General features: G+C 43.9%; 1 protein-coding gene across 10 annotated transcripts in view; it reads right to left on the reverse strand.

Annotated features, from left to right (window-relative positions):
* AUTS2 (activator of transcription and developmental regulator AUTS2) overlaps positions 1-22,834 on the reverse strand; it is a 689,545-nt gene that overhangs the window by 205,459 nt on the left and 461,252 nt on the right. For all 10 annotated transcript variants that reach the window (XM_053367368.1, XM_053367370.1, XM_053367367.1 and 7 more), the window contains one exon: positions 15,816-15,845. In XM_053367368.1, coding sequence (XP_053223343.1) covers positions 15,816-15,845 — 30 coding nt within the window. The remainder of the gene's footprint in view (positions 1-15,815; positions 15,846-22,834) is intronic.

The following is a 22,834-nucleotide window of genomic DNA, read 5'->3' on the forward strand; positions in this document are numbered from 1 at the left end:
GCTGCGCTGGCTTGCCAGATGCAGCTTGTCACGCTGGCCACGTGACCCGGAAGTGTCTGCGGACAGCGCTGGCTCCCAGCCTATAGAGTGAGATGAGCGCACAACCCTAGAGTCTGGCAAGACTGGCCCGTATGGGCAGGGGTACCTTTACCTTTATCTGATCTTTTTACTCATAGCTGCCAGAAGAACCTTAGGCTCTACAGTTTGTTAAGGGTGCTGAGAGTTGTTAGGAGACCCCCTATCCCTCTCACAAAGCTACAGTCACCACAGTGGTTTAACAGTCTATCCCAGGGAACTCTGGGAATTGTAGTTCTCAGAGAGGAATAACAACTCTCAACACCCTTAACAAATTACAGTCCCCATGATTCTTTTGGGTAAGCCATGACTGTTTAAAGTGGTTTCATAGTCCTTTAAGTCTATGGTGTGGACATGGCCTGACATAATACAAGCAAACTTCCATGTCCTCCCTTTCATGTCAAGCAAACAAATTGTATATTTCCTGCTCCAATTTCATTTTGAGGACATTTTTATCTTCCTTCTTCCTCAGAAGCAAGCAACCCTGAGCCATCTCCAGCAGCAGAAAAATTCGAAATTTGCAGGGTTTCTTTTTCTCACACAGAAGTAGTTCAACTTAAATTCTTTTTTTTTTTTGGAAGAGCATCATTTTTGTGCTATAGAAGATGGAGTGACAGACACAGAGAGAACGGTAGGCCCCTCTCCCCAATACAAAGCCATACTTCCAGCTCTGCTCAGTTTGGCAGAAGGCTAGAAAGCCTTAATGAGAAACTTTGATTCCTGGAAGCATAATAGGCATGGGGACTCAGAGCACACAGAGAAAAGATTGTATTTCTCTGCTAACGAGAGACCGGGGTCATGAGTTAAGGTGTTTTTGGTTTGAGTTTGGGTTTCTTTCTTTCTCTTTTTTTAGAATTGAAGCTTGGAAGAGACCATCGTTTCTTTTTTAAAAAAAAAAAAGTCCTCAAAAACATACAATGAAGAATCTCTTCTTGGCACACTGCTTGGATTGATTCAGTGATGAAGTTTCAAGAAGGTATATATATCTGTCAACTACATGGTAATGTAGAGCCTTTAGCAACACTGCTTAAAATTATTCTTGGGGTGCTACGTGAAGGCAGAACCTGTCGCTAGGGAAAAGTCACACTCCACAGGATGTCTTCCTACCTTAGATCACATCTGTCCCTTATTTTTAAAGCAGTCATGGGTCTCCTTTAATAACTCCAGCATACTGTCCAACTTTTTCATTTCAAGAACCAGGACATTCTTAGGCAAGCGCTTTTTGCAGGGTGAGAGTGCAGTGTGTGTGTGTGTGTGTGTGTGTGAGAGAGAGAGAGAGAGAGAGAGAGAGAGAGAGAGAGAGAGAGAGAGATTGCGGCACCCAGAATGACTGCCATGATCTTGCAAGAAAAGAAAAAAACCAAGATGTCCCGTTTTTCCGGGGCACTTGGCAAGAATGCTCTGGGAGCTGCAGTTTGTCACAGGAGCTGAGAGCTGTTGGAAGACTCCTCCCACAGTTCCCAGAGTTCCCAGAAACTGATTGTTAAACTGCTCTTGGGAATGGTAGCTCCGTGAGGGGAACAGACGGTCTTCCTAATAAACTGTCCTTTTTCAGGATTCTTCGAGGGAAGGCACAGCTATTTGAAGTAGTATAGTATCGCTTTAAATATGTAGTGCAGATGTAGCCTCAGCATGGAGCCATTTAAATGAATCAACACAATTAACACAGGTGCAGTGATTTCAGTGGGACTGTCTAGATTAGAACCTCGTTGGATACAGCCCCTGGTAGTTCAAGGCCAATCTAAATGGTATGTTAACTGATTGAAGGCAAATAACATGCACATTTTTTTGTGGTGGAAATAGTGGTAAAAGAGACCAGCCTTGGAACCAATGCAGGTGATGGTAGCAGGGCTGGGTTTAGGTTTGATGAGGCCCTAAGCTACTGAAGGTAATGGGGCCCTTTATATGTGCAGCTGTCCTTTGTCAACAACCAATTGTCACTGTTTTTTGTGTTGAATATATGCTACATGGTAAGTTATGGGCCTAATAGGTATCTAAAGCTGTTTGCACATGTTGCCATGCAGAATGTAGGCACCCTATATATAGAAATGAGCAAACCAATGATATTTTAGGGAGCAGGCTAGCAGGCAGGGCCCGTTACTTACATCTTAGAAGCCTACACAACACAAAACACTGTTGCTGTATGTAGGTTTTATTTTATTTGTTTTTTATCTTACAATTTGGAAATGGACATCCAGGTTTTTTTTCCTTTAAATTTTTTGGGGGCTCCCAAGAGAGTGGGGCCCTAAGCTATAGCTTGTTTAGCTTATACTTTAGCCACCTCATGAGAAGAGAAGACTCCCTGGAAAATACCCTGATGTTGGGAAAGATTGAGGGCACAAGGAGAAGGGGAGGACAGATGATGAGATGGTTGGACAGTGTTCTCTAAGCTACCAACATGAGTTTGACCAAACTGTGGGAGGCAGTGGAAGACAGGAGTGCCTGGTGTGCTCTGGTCCATGGGGTCATGAAGAGTCGGTCATGACTAAACAACAACAAAGCTTATATGTAAATCCAGCACTGGATGGGAGACAGGAGTGCTCCCTTTTCTCCCTGACACAGTCCTGACAATCTCCTTTCAGAGACTGCCCTTTGCATTCCAAAGGAAATTCTCAGTGCTGCCGGCAGAGATTGTCCTAACTGGAGGCTAATGTTCCTAATTGCCATCTGGAAGTGGGGAATTTTTGTTGGTACCGTAGCAGGGAGAGTAAGAGCTAAAGTCCCCCCCTCCCCAATGTGAGAGTTGCGAGCTTGATCAAGTGTGTTATGGTAAATAGCAGCCTCGTGCAAATGAACAAGGAAAAATAAATAAATCAAGAATCATACAACTGGAACAGGTCATCCCGGAGTCATAGAATCATAGAATCATAGAGTTGGAAGAGACCACAAGGGCCATCGAGTCCAACACCCTGCCAAGCAGGAAACACCATCAGAGCACTCCTGACATATGGTTGTCAAGCCTCTGCTTAAAGACCTCCAAAGAAGGAGACTCCACCACACTCCTTGGCAGCAAATTCCACTGTCGAACAGCTCTTACTGTCAGGAAGTTCTTCCTAATGTTTAGGTGGAATCTTCTTTCTTGTAGTTTGGATCCATTGCTCCGTGTCCGCTTCTCTGGAGCAGCAGAAAACAACCTTTCTCCCTCCTCTATGTGACATCCTTTTACATATTTGAACATGGCTATCATATCACCCCTTAACCTCCTCTTCTCCAGGCTAAACATGCCCAGCTCCCTTAGCCGTTCCTCATAAGGCATCATTTCCAGGCCTTTGACCATTTTGGTTGCCCTCCTCTGGACACGTTCCAGTTTGTCAGTGTCCTTCTTGAACTGTCATCTCTCCCAAATTGCTGCAATGCAGGAATCCTGCCCACAGATGCCTCTGGGTGGGTTCGAACCACCAACCACCTGATTAACAGCTAGATGTGCTGACCCATTGCACCAAGAAGGACAAGGCTACTTGTTGTGATGGCTACTAGTCATGATGGCTATATTTCCTCCAGTATCAGAGGTAGTAAGCTTCTGAACACCAGTGCCTTCGTGTCTTGAGTGGCACAGGGTTGATGCACCCAGGTCCTGCTTGCAGACTTCCAGCTGTGAGAACAGGGGGCTGGTCTAAATGGCCATTACGCCCCCCCCCCCAGCAGGCATCACAACAAAGCTACTACTTCTGTGAATTTGTGGCTTTGAGTTCTTTTTCTCCATTAAAAAAATAAAACAGACTTTAGGGGGAGTCATTCTTATTTCCATTTGCTTTAAGAAAAGTGGCTGCTTGGTGCCATTTACAATAAGTGGACGTTAATTAATGCTAAATTACAATGGAATTTCTGTTGAATTGGATATGACATCTACATTAATAGCCAGCCAGTTCATTCTGATTAATGTTATCACAGCCGTTAAGTGCTGGGATTTATAATCATTTGCCAAAGCTGCTAACTGAAAGCTCTTTAGTCAGTTTTTCCTTGAACAGAAACACGCATAAAATGTAATGAAAGTCTACCATTAATTTAAATAAGCATTTTGTTACATATAAATTGTGTGCATGAACACATACACACACAAACCCAGAGAGTTTTCTGTTTAAAAAAAGTCTAGGCTGACGTATTCCTGGAATGAAAATGGTGAATGGAAAGCTAAATAGGCCTGTGCTTGGGTTGCATATTGGACAAGAGGTCGTTTGAAATATTAATGTTAAAAAGAAAGAAAGAAAACATTTGAAGGAATACAAGGCATTTTTTGTATGCAGTTTTCACAAATGTGTGCACTTTCACACCCACTTTATCCTAGCATGAAAATTTTTGTACGCATTACTTGACTCGAGGACTGCATTGACAAAATTTCATAGTAGTGCAGATTTTGAAGAATAGCCACATTTCTGTTCCTTTTGAGAAGTATGAAATAGGTAGTCTCAATGTGAACTTAACTGAGTTTCTCTCCTAGCCCTAGACGCAAATGAAAGTTGAGGGCAATTTGTGTATGCTCTGTACAATATTTGGAATTGCAGGAAGGGAAACAGATACTATAGGGAACTCTTAATGTACTCCTATCCAAATCAGAAACAGGACTGGCTGATTTAGAGATCCTAACCGAGGACAGGGATTCAGATTTGCCCATTGATCTGACCTGGCATTGACACCCCCTATTCCATCTGCCCTTCCCTTAGATTCTCTCTTCTATATGTTCCCATTATTCTGTTTTCTGGGACCCAGCTTCTCAGAAATCCCCTTTTGAAAAGGTCTCAAATTCTAGCTGGCAAGGTTAAGTGGTACCTACCGTGATGCTGTCCCAAATCCCCAGCTGATGATCGAACTGCTACATATGTCACGGATACACGATACCCTCCCAGCACCTGAAACTGGTTTGCAGCTAAGAAACAGAGTCACAACTATGCATTAACCACAGAGTTATCCAGCTTCCCTGCCTGCAGGAGAACTGACAGAATGGATAAGTCGTAGGATAAAATCACTTATCAGTGAATCTAATGCAACTGGATTCTAAAAATGATACCTTAGAAAAAGAACGCCATCTCTATGTGGCCCAATTGCTCCAACTACTGTAATAAGCCAACCCAATTAGGCTGCTGCTGTTATGGAAGAGCAACTTCTTGAATGTGGTCCACGAGGCCTAATTCACAAAGCCTCCTTGTTTTACATGCATCCTCATCAGCATCAAAAGATACAGGCCACAGCAGACATTGAGGCCTGGAAACCATGCACCTGGAACCATATAAACTAAGAAAAAATGCCATCAAAATCCATACCCTCCAAGAGTCTCTATTTTCCAGCAACGTCCCTGATTTAGAGAAGCCGTCCCAGTTTTTGATTTGATCCCGAAATGTCCCGCTTTTCCTTAGGTTGTCCCTATTTTCATTGGAGAAATGTTGGAAGGTTTGGAGGTATCCGATCTCCCGAGCCATCTGAAGGCAATCCTGTATAGGGAAGTTTTTTCAATGTGTAATGTTTTGTTATGTTTTTTATATATGTTGGAAGCAGCCCAGAGTGACTGGGACAACCCAGTAAGATGTGTGGGCTATAAATAGCAAAATTATCATTATGGAATGGGACGTCCCTCTTTTCATTGGAGAAAAGTTGAAGGGTATGTAAATCTAGGGATGCAGCAAACCTTCTGTGATCTCCAATTTCTAGAAATGAAATTGCAGTTGTAAATTGCAAGTATGGTGAAAGGTTTTTGGACAGGTAGCATGGCTCCAAAATAATGGAGAAAGATTGATGACTGGGCAGCCATGGCAGAGATACCATAGCTACATCCTGTCAGGGTTGAGGAGAGAGGGGATGAGGCAGAGAGTGCAGCTGGAAATGTGCTGGAATGGGAGGGTGATGAGAATGACTCAGGGGAAAGGACCAGTGACTTGTGGGGTTCAGTACCACCAATGGAGAGAAACCTTCCTCTCTCTGCAATTCCTTCACTGACACCAGCTGCATCTGAGAGGTTGCTCTCAGCAGAGACAGAAGTAGGGGATCGGGAGCTGGGTGCAGGGCAGCAGGTTATTGTATTTTAGCGTTCTGTTGGAAGCCGCCCAGAGTGGCTGGGGAAACCCAGCCAGATGGGTGGGGAATGAATGAATGAATGAATGAATGAATATAGCAAGAGCTAGGGAAAAGGGTGCAGGTTCAGGAGTTGAGGGAAGAGCCTCTATGGCTGCGGCATGTTGAATTTTTCAACTTTCAACTTCCAAAAATGAGGGGCACTAAAAAAAACCACATTGTAGCATGACCTGGGAATTCAAAAGGTATTTTGGTTAGATTAATATAATTTAGTTTTGCTTGGTAAGTAAAATGTGTGTAAAATTGCTCAGAAATCATTAAAAATGATTGCCAAGTACTTGCAGTTATATATATTACCATTACTTAGCATTACCTGACATTTTCAGAAGGTAAAATTAAAATTCATTGGTTTTCTGAAAGCAATTCATGTGCTTCTTCATCAAACATAGACCTACCAAGCTAAATGTTGCCCCATCACAAAACTTAATAGCAGGTTTGAATTCCCCACACCCCAAAATGTATTTTTAAGACCTTTCACTGAAGAAACGTGGAAGAATTAAGTTTCACACACACCCTAAAATGACGCACCCTGCTCCAGGGTTCCCTGGATTCTTGGAACCTGTAGAGCACTTGGATTAGACTCTGCCTGAGACCTTGCTTCCTAGAGCCTCCTGAACCCTCCAGAAACTATCTCCATGCCTGATGAGGAATTTGAGGAGGTACAGTTATAGCAGCCTCCTTTGAGGAGTCAACATCTACTCTAATGCGTCAGCAAAGTGGTTGGTTAGAGGGAATTCTCTGGTGCTCCAACTTTCCCTGCATGGCACAGATTATCAGCAGTGATAATCTTAGCAGTGATTTGCTTAGACAGCTAATTGGAGATGTGATTTGCCATTTATCACTTGTGCTGATTAATTCATCAATAAAGAACAATAAAAATCCTGCCATATGTCTTTCTATGTCCTGGTGCTAGCTGAGACATCCTACATTGAAGATCATGCATTGAGCAGAAAGCTGGACCAGGTGGCCTCCAATGTCTTCTCCAATTTCTCCAACCATCAGCTGTTTCTGATGTCTTGCAACTTTTTGCCCAGGTTTTCCCTGAGCCATAAGATTGGATTCTGCTTTTATTTGTTTGAATTCTTGTTTTCATTTTGATTCCACACTACAGTTCTAGGGGTTTTATGCTGTATTTTTGTTTTCATCATTTAATCGTGTTTATGTTGCATACTGCTTAGAGACTTTCAAAATATTGAGTTGTTTATGAATGCTGTTGAACAAGAGCAAAGAATCTCAATAACCTGAACATTTTGGCCAGGTTCTTAGACAATCTCTGCAGTCTCCCCAAACCTTCAATTCTTTCCCATGCTAAGGAAAACAAAACAAAAGTTCTGATTATCTGCAACCTTTTTACCCTTCTGAATTGTTCTAAGGGCACATAACTGTGCTTAATCACAGAGTCAAATATTTCTGATCTGCAGTGAGGGAGGGAAAGTTTACTATTTTCCTCTGGTGACAATCCAGATAGTCACTGAAACTGTAGGAATCCTCATTTAACGAGGGCTAAGGAAGTCCTTTTCAGCCTGAGCTTACAGAGGCAGCTGGAGGGTGGGATGGAAGCCATGGGTAGACTCTTGGAATGACTTAAGCATGGTGAGTAAATATGCCTAGGGACAGTGGCATAGCAGGAGTTGCCAGTGCCCAGGGCCACGTGGAGGGGTGGGGTGGGGAGGAAACGGACAGAGTACGTATGTGTGTTTAACTGCCTAACAGTGCCCACATCACCCAGGAGATCACAGTTGCATAGATAAGAACAGAAAAGTCATTCCATTGTCTGTAGAGGTCACTTCCTGGTTTGCACTTGTGAAGCCAATTTCAATGGAGCCCAGTGACAGAAGTGGCTGGGTGCTCTCTGCACTATGCCACTGCCTGGGAAAATGTGTGCACATTCAGTAGAATATTTGCAGGGAGGGCTGTCATATATAGGACCCCTTAAGACTTTTAAGGATTAGTCACTCCAACTGTATAAGAAGGACAGGGAGGATGTCTTGAGGATAGCGTTGAAGAGAAGTAAAACAAGTTAGAAAACCAAAAGGGATCATATTTCTGTACTGAAACAGAATCATTACTGGTAGTTGAAACAGGCCCCAAAATTAATTCAGTCCTGGATATGTACTTTCACTTCCCATGCCCCAAAAGTCCAATATGGTGTACCTCGGAAGTTGAACGGAATCCATTCTGGAAATCTATTCGACTTCCGAAAAATTCGGAAACCAAGGCGCACCTTCTGATTGGTTCCCAATTGCACAGGATTAAACAATAGCGGAAGCCATACTGGACATTCAGCTTCACCAAAAAAAAGTTCGAAACCCAGAACACTCACTTCTGTTTTTTGATCGTTCGGGAGCTGGAACGTCTGACTCCCAAGGTATTCTGGAGCCGAGGTAACTCTGTTGTACATTTCGGTTCTCAAAAGCTGAAAACCCGGAAGTAACTACTTCTGTTTTCAAACATTTTCGGAACCCAAACGTGGATTACATTCGAGAAATGAGGTACCACTGAACTGAGATGGAGAATGAAAGGAAGGAGGTATCCAAAGCAGGTTGTGTTGTAGTGATTTGTGACTTCATTTACCATCAAGCGGACTGGATACATGTATGTTCCAGTCAATCTAAATGGAGGAAGTGCAGTAGCAGTGCCTAGGATAACAATTCAGAGAGACCAGAGAACTGCATGCTGAAACAGAAGCAGAGGTTGGTGGCCATCTGTCCGTGATTATTTAGCAGGGGTTCCTGCATTGCAGGGGGTTGGACGGGGTGACCCTTGCAGTACCTTCAAACTCTACCATCCTATGATTGTCTGCGGAAGTGAATGGAGTGTGCATTCATTGCTTGCCATGATCAGCATCTTAAAAGGGAGACTTGAAAGCCGACAGGTGGAGAGATAGTCTGCCCATGCAATACTCGATGCCCCTTCTACCATATGCTACTCTCATAGCAAGGACTTGCTTCGATTTGCCTTGCCTTGTATTCAGTCTCTGCCCAATAACTTGCCTTTCCTCACTTGGGAAGAGATCAGTGCTTGCATCCGAATGGATACGAGACGCTCCTGCCACGGCCTGCCTTCCATGACAGTTTAGCCTAACATCAGAGGAGGGCCTTGCCACCGAAGGGGTAAAAATGACAAGGAGAGGGGGAAAGGAGCAGAGCCTGTTTTTCCCGCTGACATTGAGTCTCCTTGGTGTGGGCAGTTAGGCCCTCGGAGGTATCCGTCAGTATGCCTGCCTGAAGCGCCGGCAGGAGTCGAGGAACTTGCTGGAGAAGCTAGTAAAATTTTAATGCACTCTGTAGTGCGGTCATGTCACACTCACTCATGGCAAATAATCCCCGATGCCTGCAGAGGTAAAATGGAGCTGTAATGTGCTTTCCTCCTAACCCGAGCTGACAGCAATGATGTACGACTACCATTAGCGGAAAATATCACTTCAACTAACCCATGATCCAGCGCCGCTAAGGGTCATATTATCCATGAGGAACAAATTACATTCCCAAAGTAAATACAAATTTTCGACACAAAATGGGCACCGAAAAAGAAAGAAAAAGAAAGAAAGAAAAGAAAGGGAGAGAAAAGGGGGGAGGGAGGGAGGGAACAGTGTGTGCCTGCATTGTGGGGAGGGAAGGGAGAGTGGGGCTCCTGTTACCGATACCTATGACAATGAGTTGCTAAGGGGGAAATATGTCAGGAAACAGAATGTACCACCACCTCTGGAGAGAATGTGATGCGTATAAAAGCTACTGAGCAGGTGTTCAAGCCTGTGAACCCCACATACCCCCTCTGTCTCTTTACCCCATCCTGTATCAAGAGCAGAACCTAATAATAATAATAATAATAATAATAATAATAATAATAATAATAATAATTTATTTGTACCCCGCCCATCTGGCTGGGTTTCCCCAGCCACTCTGGGCGGCTTCCACAAAGACCAAAAATACACTAAGATGTCACACATTAAAAACTTCCCTGAGCAGGACTGCCTTAAGATATCTTCTGAATGTCAGGTAGTTGTTTATCTCTTTGACATCTGATGGGAGGGCATTCCACAGGGCGGCCACCACTACCGAGAAGGCCTTCTGCCTGGTTCCCTGTAGCTTTGCTTCTCACAATAAGGGAACCTCCAGAAGGCCCTCGGCGCTGGACCTCAGCGTCTGGGCAGAACGATGGGGTGGAGGCCCTCCTTCAGGTATACTGGGCCAAGCCCATTTAGCAACACTGCTATGCTGGCCTTGAATTTTATCCCCATCCTTGCACCAGTAGTCCTCTCCATACAGTTCTCCCAAATAAATGCAAGAAACACTAGACAAGAGGCTGGACCACAGGGAGCCCTGGTGATGACCACTTGGGAGACGAGGGATCAAAGGCAGAAAGTAGCCACCACACTTTGGCAGAACTGATGTTTTGCATGCAGGAGGTCCCAGGCTCCTTCCCCAACATCTCCAGGTAGGGCTACGAGAGACTCCTTCACCATAATCCTGGAGAGAGGCACTGCTAGTCAGTGTAGGCAAGGCTGAGCTAGATGAATCAATGTAGTATACAGTAACTTCCTGTGTGCCCCCCTCCCACCTGTCCTCGCATTATTTCTCAACATGGTTGGACACTGCATCTTGGGCAATCTGACATGGCAATAGCTCCGTGCACATAGCAAGTGGTACTCATGCCTGGGGGAGGAGAGAGAGGCAGTGAGCAACTGGTGGCAAAGAAGCCAGCCACAATGGCCAGGCTGGGCAGCATCTCTGATGGCAACACAGGTGGTCAGGATAGAGGTCAGGGGTCCAGGTGTACTGTTGGAAGGCTTGGCAATGCATCTTTCTGATCCTCTGGTCCCTCAGCCACAGTCTGCTCAGGCCAGCCTCTAGTACCTGCCCACGTCATGTTTTGAAGCCCCCCCCTTTTATTGTTATTGCTAACAACTCCTGTCATTTTCTGATGCTACCTCAAACCCCCACCCCGAAGAAGGAAGATCTGAGAGATCGCCGCCCGTCTGAATGAAAGGAAACTCCGACTTGTCAGTTAAACAAAGGAATAACACACAGCCTCTCTTTATGGCGTGTACTTTACCTGTCATTCAACAGACCATTATCATGTCACGCCAGAGTGCTCTTTTCTCCAGGTCACTTTGTTTAAAATGACATGGATAATGCACATGTCAGCGAGCTGACAGTCTCGACCGTCCTTCAGAGATTCTTTAAAAAAAAAAAGACAAATGCCTGTTCTTATCTGCAGGCCTTGCCTCGGTCTATCGTCTAAGTCAGGGAGAACATGATTTCTCCAGGGAGCACTTTTTTCATTTCCGATTTAAAGAAATCAAATAAGCGCCATTCGTCTTCATCTGAATATGCTTGACCCATTCAAATGATGATGTGTCACTTCGCTCTCTCTCTCAAAGGCAACGCACGCTGAATTCACAATGAATATACCAAGCCCCATATCCCTGCAATGGGCAACCACAACAGACTATATCTGCCTATATACAACACTTCTGCACCCACAACCACATTGGATAAGGGAGCTTGTTTTTTAAAAGATGTAGAACGACTTTGCAACCGTTGAGTCAAAACCAGTAAGCAGAACAAAATGAAATCATTTCCTCCCCCCAAACAACTCATTGTCTTACGGTGAAAAATGTGTCAGCAATGTGGCTGAGTTCTGGATTGGGGAGGGTGCATTCGGAAAAATTAAGCCCCAATCCTGTTCAGAAACAACAAGCATTTTCTTATGGTCTGAGCCAAAACCCCTCTGAATTCACTCTCAGCTTTAGAAATTATTTTTATTCATCGGATTTGTTAGCCGCTGTTTACCATTGAAACAAACCAACATTTTCATACAAACACCTGCAATTCATAAACACGCCCTTTAAAAAAGGGGGGAAGCTTTGGCAACACACTAGCAACAGAATGAAATCAGTTCAGTCCAACGAAAGCCTAGGAGAAAAGGTGAATCTCAACAAATAATGAAATGACAACCAAAAAAAGATGCCAATGAAGGTGCAAAGTGGGACTCACTGGGGAGAGCATTCCACAGACCCACAACTGAAAAGGTTCTTGTCATCAGGGACAGCAATCTCAAATGAACCAGGGGGCAAAAGTCAAACCGAAAGTCAGTCTGAAAGAGCAAGTCAGTCAGTCTAAAGGCCAAGCTCGGGTGCTGAGACAAGAACCAGTAAGCCTTCTACCTTCATGTTCTGATATAATTCCTGATCTACGTCAGTGGCAGGCCTTGAGGTCTCAAATTTTAGCTATGCCCTGTGTGACACTAAAATGCAGCACACCTCTACCTCTCGCCTTCCATTCTACATCATAGTTGTGGTGCCCCCTGCAGCACCCCCCAGACTCCATGGCCAGTGTGGCCCAGTGCATGTGAAGACAGGCTCCAGCAGGCTGAGTGGTCGAGACCAATAATGGGCTTAACAGTCAAGAAGGTGGTTTCTGCATGTGCTTCAGAGGGAAGTGAGGGGCAGGTGGGGCTCATCAACCTGGGAAGGCAGCCCATCTAGGAGAAGGAAAACTCTGATTCTAAACCTCCACTGCCCTGCAGGATATCAACCCTACACAAATCCATAGTGCAGTCCCTAAGACAGTTGGATGGTGCCTTGAATGCCTTCTTCAAGCAAGACCTTCAACCAAGCTGGTATCAAACATATTGCTGTGCTTTTCTTTGGACCACACCAATGAGACCAAGAGTGGGGTTATTTCATCTGGGTAGTCCTTCATACCCATTACCCAGACTTGCACCCTGGGGAGGTCACTTCGGTGCTAACACGACAGCTTGACTTCACCCCCAGGCACACAATCCATTGTTTCTTGAGACAAGACGGATGCCAAAAATGCTGTATTTTTTAATTCCTGAAAGGTCCTTCGAGACCTAGATGGTGAAAAGTGGGAGATTTATATAATACTTTGTATTTTTCTCCACTATCTTCCCTCCCCAAATCCAATTGTCTTAAATTATTGCAGCTGGGATAATAGTCTACATGCAAGATCAGATCACCATGGTGGTTATAATAATGCTGCAGTCTGGAAGGTCCTTAAAACAGACACAAAAACAAACAGTTTGGAGCAGTTATTGAACAAAAGCCATTGTGGTATAATTTGATCATGAGTGACTTAAAAGTTCAATGAACCAACAGCAGAATCCTGATGAGTAAAAAGTGGAATAACAAGAATTTATTGGTAAGAACTGTGGATACAAACCATAGATAACCTAACAAAAATGCATCACTTTCCATCCCAAGCTGATCAGATACAGTTGCTTTCATTGAAGAAATCATTATACCAACATATATTGCCATTGAAGTTATCGTGTGTGTGTGTGTGTTGTTAACTTATATTTCAATAATGCAACAGGTTTGAGAGAACATCTTCCATTCTTTATGACTATTTACACCACCCCAAAACCAATAGGACTGGTAGAGGAGGTTGTTGTTGTATTCATATTTCACCTACCTAAATAGTTCATAGGCAGTCATTGATCAGCCCCTGATGACCAATGGTTTCACAAATGACATCTGATTATGAAATGTTCTCACACAGTGTATCATTCCTATTGCATGCAATCAATATATCTCAAGATGCAATATATTTAATTTAAAAATTAAATATGCTAGTAGGAAGACTTCCTGTCCTTTTGTTCAGACATCAACATTCAATAACTAGCTACAAAATATTGTTGAAAGGGCAGGTGTCAATCTTTCAAACAACAGTAATAAAAATTAGTACAGTTGGAACTGTGGAACACATTCAGTAGTTGACCATAGTTACGTTTTTCTTAGATGTTGTTTTAGGATTAGGTAAAACAAAAAATATATGTCAGGATGGCATGAGCATAAAGTGAAATGAAATTAAACTACTAGGAAATTATCTTAATTTCTCTTATGATATGATCTTTTAAAGACAGACAGACAGACATCTTCCGAATCATCGTAGAGATTAAAAGTTACAGCTTTTGCAAGAACAGCTATGATACTTGGATCTGAACTTGAATGATCTCCCCCCCCCAAAAAAAAAACACCCCATAATATTTTGCCATTAGTCCATAACTGCATGTTGGATCTACTTTCACTTAGTGCCTTGGAATGAACTGATTTGGTTCAACAAAGTTAACTGAATTAGTTCAAAAATCTCTGAAAGTAGTTCCTGTCATGTAAACTAAAAGAAGTTCATTTTGGGGGCAGAATCTTGAATAATTTCTAGTTCACCTTGAAGTTCACTCTCTTACACGTGCCTTTTCCTCTTCAAACACTTTGGGAATTTGTGCTTAAAGATCATAATTGTTGGGGGGAAATAAATTCAGCAATTTATTGTCCACTCGTCTCTCTGTGTGTGTGTTTTACTGTTTTCTGAGTCTTCTTAAGTATATTTTATACTTCAGAATGGCAAAAGGCAGCATTCTAAACGCTGCCAGAATTTTCTGAGGATCATTTTGATGAACTTGAACTGTGAAGAACTAGTTTATTTTGTAAAGGGATGAACATGACCTGGAATTAGTTCCCTTTTGGACAGGCTGAACTTAAAGTAGAACTAGTTCCCTTTTAAAATGAACTCGTCAGGCTCTGTTACCATCACCTCCTAAGATGCACACAGGGATCTTTCTCAAATAATGGTTGATAAATCTGTACAGACTTAGCAAAGAAGAATAAAGGATGTCTTACTCCAAAATTGTCAGAGGCCCTTGTAGGAAGAAGATTAAGGGTCCAGTAGGGTATGGCAGACTAGTGAATAATCTGCCTCTGTACCTTGACCAACCACAGGACATGATCCTTGGTGGAACATTTTTAAAAAAGGCATGATGGCTCGAGCACATCAAATATAGGCTGCATTCAGACAATAATAATAATTTGGGGACAAGGGATTGATTGCATTTGTTTTCCTGCTTTTAATGCCAATGCTTCTGCCCTGATTTCTAATGTTCCTTTTACATTGCAGTACCTGTTGCATTATGGAACTGTGGCGTTATGAACACTATGCCACCACGGTGGGAAAGAACTGTATGCCAGGATACCGCCCCATTTTTTTGCCCTCTGAGTCATGGTGGTGGAAACCATGGGGGTTTTGGAAACCATGGGGGAAAGTACAGAGAAAAATTCCAAGGACTGTCTGGGTTTTCAGGGTTCCAAATATTGTGTTTTCTGGAAATAATCAACATGGAAATACAGTGGTGCCCCACAAGACGAAAATAATCTGTTCTGCGGGAGCCTTCGTCTTGCAGGGATTTTCGTCTTGCAGAGCTCCGCTATCAGCCGATCAGCTGATAAGCGGTAAAACAGCTGATAAGCGGCTTAGCGGCTTTTAGCGGCTTTTAGCGCTTAGCGGATTAGCGGATAAGCGGCAATTTAGAGATAAGGAGCTTAGCGCCTTTCAGAAAAGGCAAAAAAAAAGGGAGACCACGGAAAAAAATTCGTTTTGCGAGTAAGCCCCATAGAAAAAAACGTTTTGCGAAGCAGAAAAATGTCGGAAAGCCCTTTCGTCTTGCGCGTTTTTCGTTTAGCGGGGCATTCGTCTAGGGGGTACCACTGTAAGTAAGGAAACACTGGGAAGGCAGGATGAAGGGACATCTGAATGCAGCCATAAGGTGTAGACCACATCAAAATGTGCTTCCTCATTAGCTAGAGAGAAGATGGAAACAGATCCTGAAACACATCAGAAACAAGACATCAGGAGCATGCATTGGAAGTCTGTCTTTACCTTTTCTTCTTGATCACTATCGCTGTCACACTGTAATAGAAAGGAAAAGGAAAACGTTAGGGTTGTGGGGGGTTTTTTATAAAAGGAAGAAGAATGCACAAATAATTGTGTGTTAATTCCAAGATCTAGAGAGTTCTGAAAATACACACAAAGCTTTTCCACAGGGCTGAAAAAAGTATCTGGGCCCACGCATTGCACAGACCATGAAAAGTGGGCTAGAAAATAACAACAATTATAGGAAGTAGATTGTGGCAAGTATGAGACTCCAGCCATGTGGGTTCTTGAGGAAAGCAGGTTTTAATAGTAGAGCATCTCGTTTGCATGTAGAAAGTATTTACCCTATACATGGTGTTTTGCCTCTTTGTTCCCAGTCTCCTAATGCAACATACGAAGGACACTCCAATCTTTGCATAAACGTAATCTAGGTTGGCTAGAACATACATTCACAACTTTCACATATACATGGGAAAGGAACAAGAATGGTTCAAAGGAACTTTTCGTGTAATATATATTAACAAATGCTCATCAGGGCTGCATCTACAGGGCCTGACCTCCGCCCACCATGCAGTGATATTCCAGGACCATCCGCAATGGCTCAGCTCTCTCACTCTCTTTCCTAAAGCAAGCCTAGCCCTTGCACTTGTGGAACTATAAAGAGAAATGGGGCGACTGCATGCTCCCCAACTGCTTGCGAATAGTAATTTGCTCCAGCTAAATGATAACTTGCTCTGTCCACTGCATCTGCAACAACAACCTCTGCAAAGGCCAACACAGACACACACACATTAAAGGGTAGCTAACTACGACCATCCAAACTTATTGGGACTTCAACTCACATCCTCCCTGATTATTGACCATGCTGGCCGGGGCTGATGGGAGCTGGAATCCAACTGCATCTGGAGAGTGACAGTTCTCCCAGCCCTGTTTTAAAAGTGAAGGCTTCATTACCTGGGAGTAAACCCAACATAGTGCAATTACATGACATATAAGTCTAATTATTTGGTGGCTTTCTGGTTGATTCTCTTAGGCTCTCTGCACCACACAATACCTGGTTACTGGCCCAATACTGATAGACCAACGTGCAGTGTGATCCTCACACGTCCCACTGTGCTGAATGGGGCTTACTCCACATGAAATGCGTTTAGGATTACAACCAGAATCATGAATGGATACATTAGTATTTATGTTAAGGTGAAAGATAACACATAAGTTTTAGCCCAATGCAAAACTCAGCAGTCATAGGGACAAAGGAAGCTGTCTTATACCACACTGAACTCTTAATCCATCCACACAAATATTGCTTGCATCAGGGATGGGGAACCTGTAGCCACCGAGATGATGTTGGATTCCATCTTCCACCAGCACTGCCCATTGGCCATGCTGACTGTGGCTGGTGCGGGCTGGTGTTCAACGACATGGAGGGAGCACACATTCCCCACCCTTAATCTACACTGACTGTGGTTCAGGCTTCCCCAGCCCTGCCTGCAGATGCCAGGGATTGAACCAGGAAACTTCTGCTTGCACAGCACGTACTCTGCTACTGAGCTCGGGTCCGTCAAAGAGCTATACCAGTCGCATCATATTGGTGTATCATTTCATTCCCATTTACGTGTTTGTGCATTGAGCGTAGTAGGCTTACTTGGGGAAAGAGAGCATCTCTCGCTCTCTCTTCTGCCACCTGCCCATCCCACAACTCATTACATCTCACTGTGAAACTAATCAACACCATCTGAATTTTCCAGGACAATGTTTTCCTGCACTGCGGTGATGCTGCAGAGAGTGCGCTAGCAGCAATGCAATCCCCGGGAACCATCATTTCCATTGCCAATGTATTAAACTTCCCTGCCTCTTCTGACAGTCCAGTTCTAATTTCAAGGTCCACTTAATTCCTCCATCAAATCATTACCGCTATATCCAGCAGCACCTTGTCTCTAGAGCCAAGCATATGGTGAAAGACCGAGACCGACTGATATCCATTATGGAAGCAGTACAGGTGCCAAGCCGATTTAAAAAAAAAAAGGAGAAGAGCAAAAGAGCAGAGAATACCCAGCCTCTCGTCTTGCCTGTTGACTGACAGCTTCATGGCTTCGCCAAGCCATAGGGGTTTGCCAAGGAAAGTCCAACCAGGCTACAGCTCACATGGCTCAGTGTGAAAACAAGTTCCATTTGTGGCAGTAAATTCCCACACTGACCCAAGGACTTTGCCGGTTCTCTCAGCGTGATCGGGCCATCCAATTTACAGCTCAGTCCTCCAGAGCCTGCCATGCCAGCGCCTGGCAGAGATGAACGATGGTCAGAAAAGACCCTCCAGCTCATAAATTATGCAGAGGCAATAAACACACTCGGCAAACAGCTCCGAATGTTCACCCGGCCAGCCTCCTGGAGGAAATGCTGGGAGCCCTGAACGCACAGCCAGGCATCTCTGAGAAAAAGTGTTGATGAGAATGAGGGGGCGCAATGAGAGAGAGAAAACCCACAGCTGTGAAGAGTCACTTCGCTCCAACAGCAAGGCGATATATGGGCACAGTTACATAAGGGATAAAAGGATCTGCCCATTTTGATTCTCTTGGTTTCTCATTTTCCCCAACCATAAATTCACCTCTCCATATTTCTGCAGCAATTTGTGTGCTGCTTTTGTTTAAATCCTCCTAAGAATTCATCAGTGTTTTGATGCAAATTTCTCCAAATAAGTCCATTTTTGTATGCACATTTCTTAGTAATGTGCTTTTTGTGGAGGGAAAGATGTTTACCTTAATATATGCCTTGTTGCAACATTGTTTTGTTGGAGAACTGCATCGCACAATTCAGAGAAGTCCAAATTTCAAAGGATGGTTGTGTTTTGCTTTGTTTGTTAATCCCACGTCCCAGGGAATGGGGAACTGGGGTCTCCTCAAATCTCTCAACATCAGTGCATTCTTTTTTCATGGCATACTCAGGAGTACACAGTACTAGCACCTTTCTTTTTTGTTTTTAAAATGTGTGGCACTTACTGTAACAAACTTCATGATGAGTACCAGCACCTACTTTTCTAGGAAAAAAAGAACTGCTCAGCATCCTTAGCTGACTATAGTTCCCAGAATTCTTTGGGGAAAACTTTGACTTTTTAAAGAGGCCCACAACTCTGCAGCAACAGAAAACTAAGTTTGACTCATCATCTACAGGACAAGCCTTCAAATATTTATAAAGGTAAAGGTAAAGGTACCCCTGCCCGTACGGGCCAGTCGTGACCGACTCTAGGGTTGTGCGCTCATCTCGCTCAAGAGGCCGGGAGCCAGCACTGTCCGAAGACACTTCCGGGTCACGTGGCCAGCGTGACGAAGCTGCAGCTGGTGAGCCAGCACCAGCATCGCACATGGAAACGCCGTTTACCTTCCCGCTATAAAGCGGTACCTATTTATCTACTTGCACTTAGGGGTGCTTTCGAACTGCTAGGTAGGCAGGAGCTGGGACTGAACGATGGGAGCTCACCCCGCTGCGGGGATTTGAACCGCCGACCTTACGATCAGCAAGTCATAGGCACTGAGGTTTTACCCACAGCGCCACCCGCGTCCCTTTCTCAAATATTTATAGATGGCTACAAAAATCCATATGGTTTTCCCAGTATTGATGTATGGAAGTGAGAGCTGAACCATAAAGAAGGCTGATTGCTGAAGAATTGATGCTTTTGAATTATGGTGCTGGAGGAGACTCTTGAGAATCCCATGGACTGCAAAAAGATTGAGTGCTCACTGGAAGGACAGATCCTGAAGCTGAGGCTCCAATACTTTGGCCACTGTATGAGAAGAGAAGACTCCCTGGAAAAGCCCCTGATGTTGGGAAAGATTGAGGGCACAAGGAGAAGGGGACGACAGAGAACGAGATGGTTGGGCAATGTTCTTGAAACTACCAACATGAATTTGACAAAACTGTGGGAGGCAGTGGAAAACAGGAGTGCCTGGCGTGCTCTAGTCCATGGGGTCACGAAGAGTCAGACACAACTAAAGGACTAAACAACAACAACAACAAAATTACATGACCTCTTAAGTCCTCTTCAGGAATCCCATATAAAAGAGGGTTGGGGGACCTTTTTCCAGCCTGTCACAGTCCCTTGTGGTAAATTTTCTGAGGGCCACATGCTAATATTGGGTGGGGTGAAAGGCAAAAGTAGGTGGACCAATGAATGGTACTCTCACAGCTTTCTGCAGTGGGCTCCATTCCAGCCATGTCCCCACCTGTACCTCTCCATCTTCCTACCAGGGAAGCAAGATACCTTATTATAGCCACCAGCGGATGGACCAGCTCTTTGAACCAGTTTAAGGCACATTCATGCATACCTTGAACAGATGCTGGCTTCCAACATTAAAGAGAAGTTAACATATAAGCCTACCCACAGTTTGGAGCAGAAGGTGACATTTGCAGAGTGTAGCATTGTTGTTTTACAATGACACCGGGTGGGTGCATCGTTCAATGGCTATTGCAAGGGGAACAGAAAAAGAAAAAGAAAACACACTTTCATATTTCAAATCCATTTATCATTGACACCTAAAACCTTCCGCAGCTCAGATCGGGAATTGTAATGCACCTCTCTCTCCCGCTCTAAGAAATCTGAAGGAACTGGAGGGGAAAGCCCCCCACAGACCTCATCTAATGCTCTCCTTGCTACTAACAATATTCTCAGTCATCTATCTGGCAATGACGAGCTGACAGCTTAGGAAAAGGGCAGAGATTAGATTTTAGCTGCACAATTAGATCCTTGCTTCTAAAGGGGGAAGCAGGGAATTACCTTACAGATGAAAACAGACGCAGGCGAGGAACACACCAGCATGAGTGGTGGAATGAATGGTCCTCCTTTGAGAAAGAGTCCTTTACAGCTTTGAGGCTTGCTAGCATATCAGCCTGGCTAGCCCAGCTGACAAGGAAAACAGCCAAGCTATTTCACCAGCGTTTTAGACCCCATATGCACCATTTAAAGCAGTCAGTATCATACCACATTAAACAGTCATGGCTTCCCCCAAAGAATCCTGGGAACTGTGATTTGTTAAGGGTGCTGAGACTCCCATGTCCCCTCAAGGGTTTACAATCCCCAGAGTGGATTAACAACAAATCACTCTTCTTAGGAAACTCTGGGAATTGTAGCACTGTGAAAGGAACAGGAGTCTCCTAACAGCTAACAGCAGCCTTAACCAAACTAAAGTTTCTAGAATGCTTTAGGGGGAAGCCATGGTGATTACAGTGGTATAATAGTGTTTCAAGTCTATGGTGCAAATGTAGCAAAGCTGTGACTATATTAGCCAGTTTTGCCAAATATATACAGTCATACCTTGGTTTTCGAACAGCCTAGTTCTCAAATGTTTCCTGAATGATGGAAACCCAGAAGTGACTGTTCTGGTTTTAGAACGTTCTTTTGGAAGCCAAATGTCCAATGGGGCTTCTGCAGCTTTTGCAGGAGCTTCCTGCAGTCAATCAGAAGCCACACTTTGGTTTTAGAAGGTGAACGGACTTCTGGAACAGATTCCATTCAACTTCCAAGGTACGACTGTACCTTTCCCCCCATATAACAATAGCATTTTTTGCACTCTATTTCTATATAAGCCCACAGAGGGTATTGGTTGTTTATTGATTATCTTTTTGGTGTATTCTATACTTTGGTGAAACTCAGACCTAGAAACAGGCCTAAGAATGAGAGCAGGGAAACACCAAAACCCTTTGTGCTCAAACATGGTCCTTGGGGGCAGCCCTATCAAAGCATGCACTAGGATATATACTCCAAATTTCCCTATTGATCATGGCCAATCCCAGTCCAATGATCCTAGTGCCTGAAGATGGGGGATAAATTCAAAGCAGCTCACATTTAAAGGTTAACCTACCTAATTGGCACTTTCTGACACACTCTGAGAACCATAAGATCCCTCCAAATTTGCACTTCTCTGAATTTCACAATGCTCTTCTCCAGCTCAGAAATGTGTACGTGAAATGCATATATTGGGGTGCATTAAAATGCATAGATCAGTGAAAACAGCATACAAACATACTTTTTGTTTGTGAAACTGCATACAAAAATCTGCATATTAGGTGAAATTTCACACAAAAATGCTGATAAATTTTAATGAGGGCTTAGAATCATAGAATTGCAGGCGTGGAAGGGACCCTGAGGGTCATCTAGTCCAAACAGGAATCTCAACTGAAGCATCCATGACAGATGACTATCCAACCTCTGCTTAAAAAATCTCCAAGGAAAGAGAGTCCATCAACTTCCAAGGGAGTCCTAAATTGCAACCTGATGTGGAAATCCATCTACAGTCATACCTTGGATCTTGAACGCCTTGGCTCCCAAACAAATCGGCTCCCAAATGATCAAAACCCAGAAGTGAGTGTTCTGGTTTTTGAACGTTCTTTTGGAAGCCGAATGTCCAACGAGGTTTCCTTGGCTCCCGATTGGCTGTGGGAGTTTCCTGCAGCCAATCAGAAGCCGCTCTTTGGTTTCCAAATGTTTTGGAAGTCGAACGGACTTCTGGAACAGATTCAATTCGACTTCCAAGGTACGACTGTAATTGAACTTAAGATGGGGGGGGGAGGCAGGGAATGAGAAACTGAAAGAAACTAAAACTGACAGATTCACTCTTCCTTAGTCACTATTACCCCTGTTTGCATCTGCCTTTGGAGGATGCCTTGTTAAGATGTTTCATATGAGCTGCTAGAGTTGTCAAACTTCAGGGTTCAGCTTCCTCCCCAGACTCTAGCAGTTAAATCTCTTGGGGTAGTGGAAAGGGATGGATGCGTTTCGTCCCTATTGCACATGCATCCACACAAAGCTAAGGCACGGTGCAGTCTGTGGCCTGCAGTTTCACAAACACTGCAGCTACAGAGATGTATTTTTGAACTGTCAGCCCAATTCCTGGGACAATTTTGCAAGAGCAAATACGCTTCTAGCTTTTAAACCAGTGGGAGAAGAGCACTTGCAGGCTGAATGAACGCAGAAGGGAGAGGAAAGACCGCAATATGAGATGTTGGAGAATTTGGATGAAAAAAAGGCACAGGAG

The sequence above is a fragment of the Podarcis raffonei genome, chromosome 15, assembly GCF_027172205.1.
Source record: "Podarcis raffonei isolate rPodRaf1 chromosome 15, rPodRaf1.pri, whole genome shotgun sequence".
Classification (NCBI taxonomy): domain Eukaryota; kingdom Metazoa; phylum Chordata; class Lepidosauria; order Squamata; family Lacertidae; genus Podarcis; species Podarcis raffonei.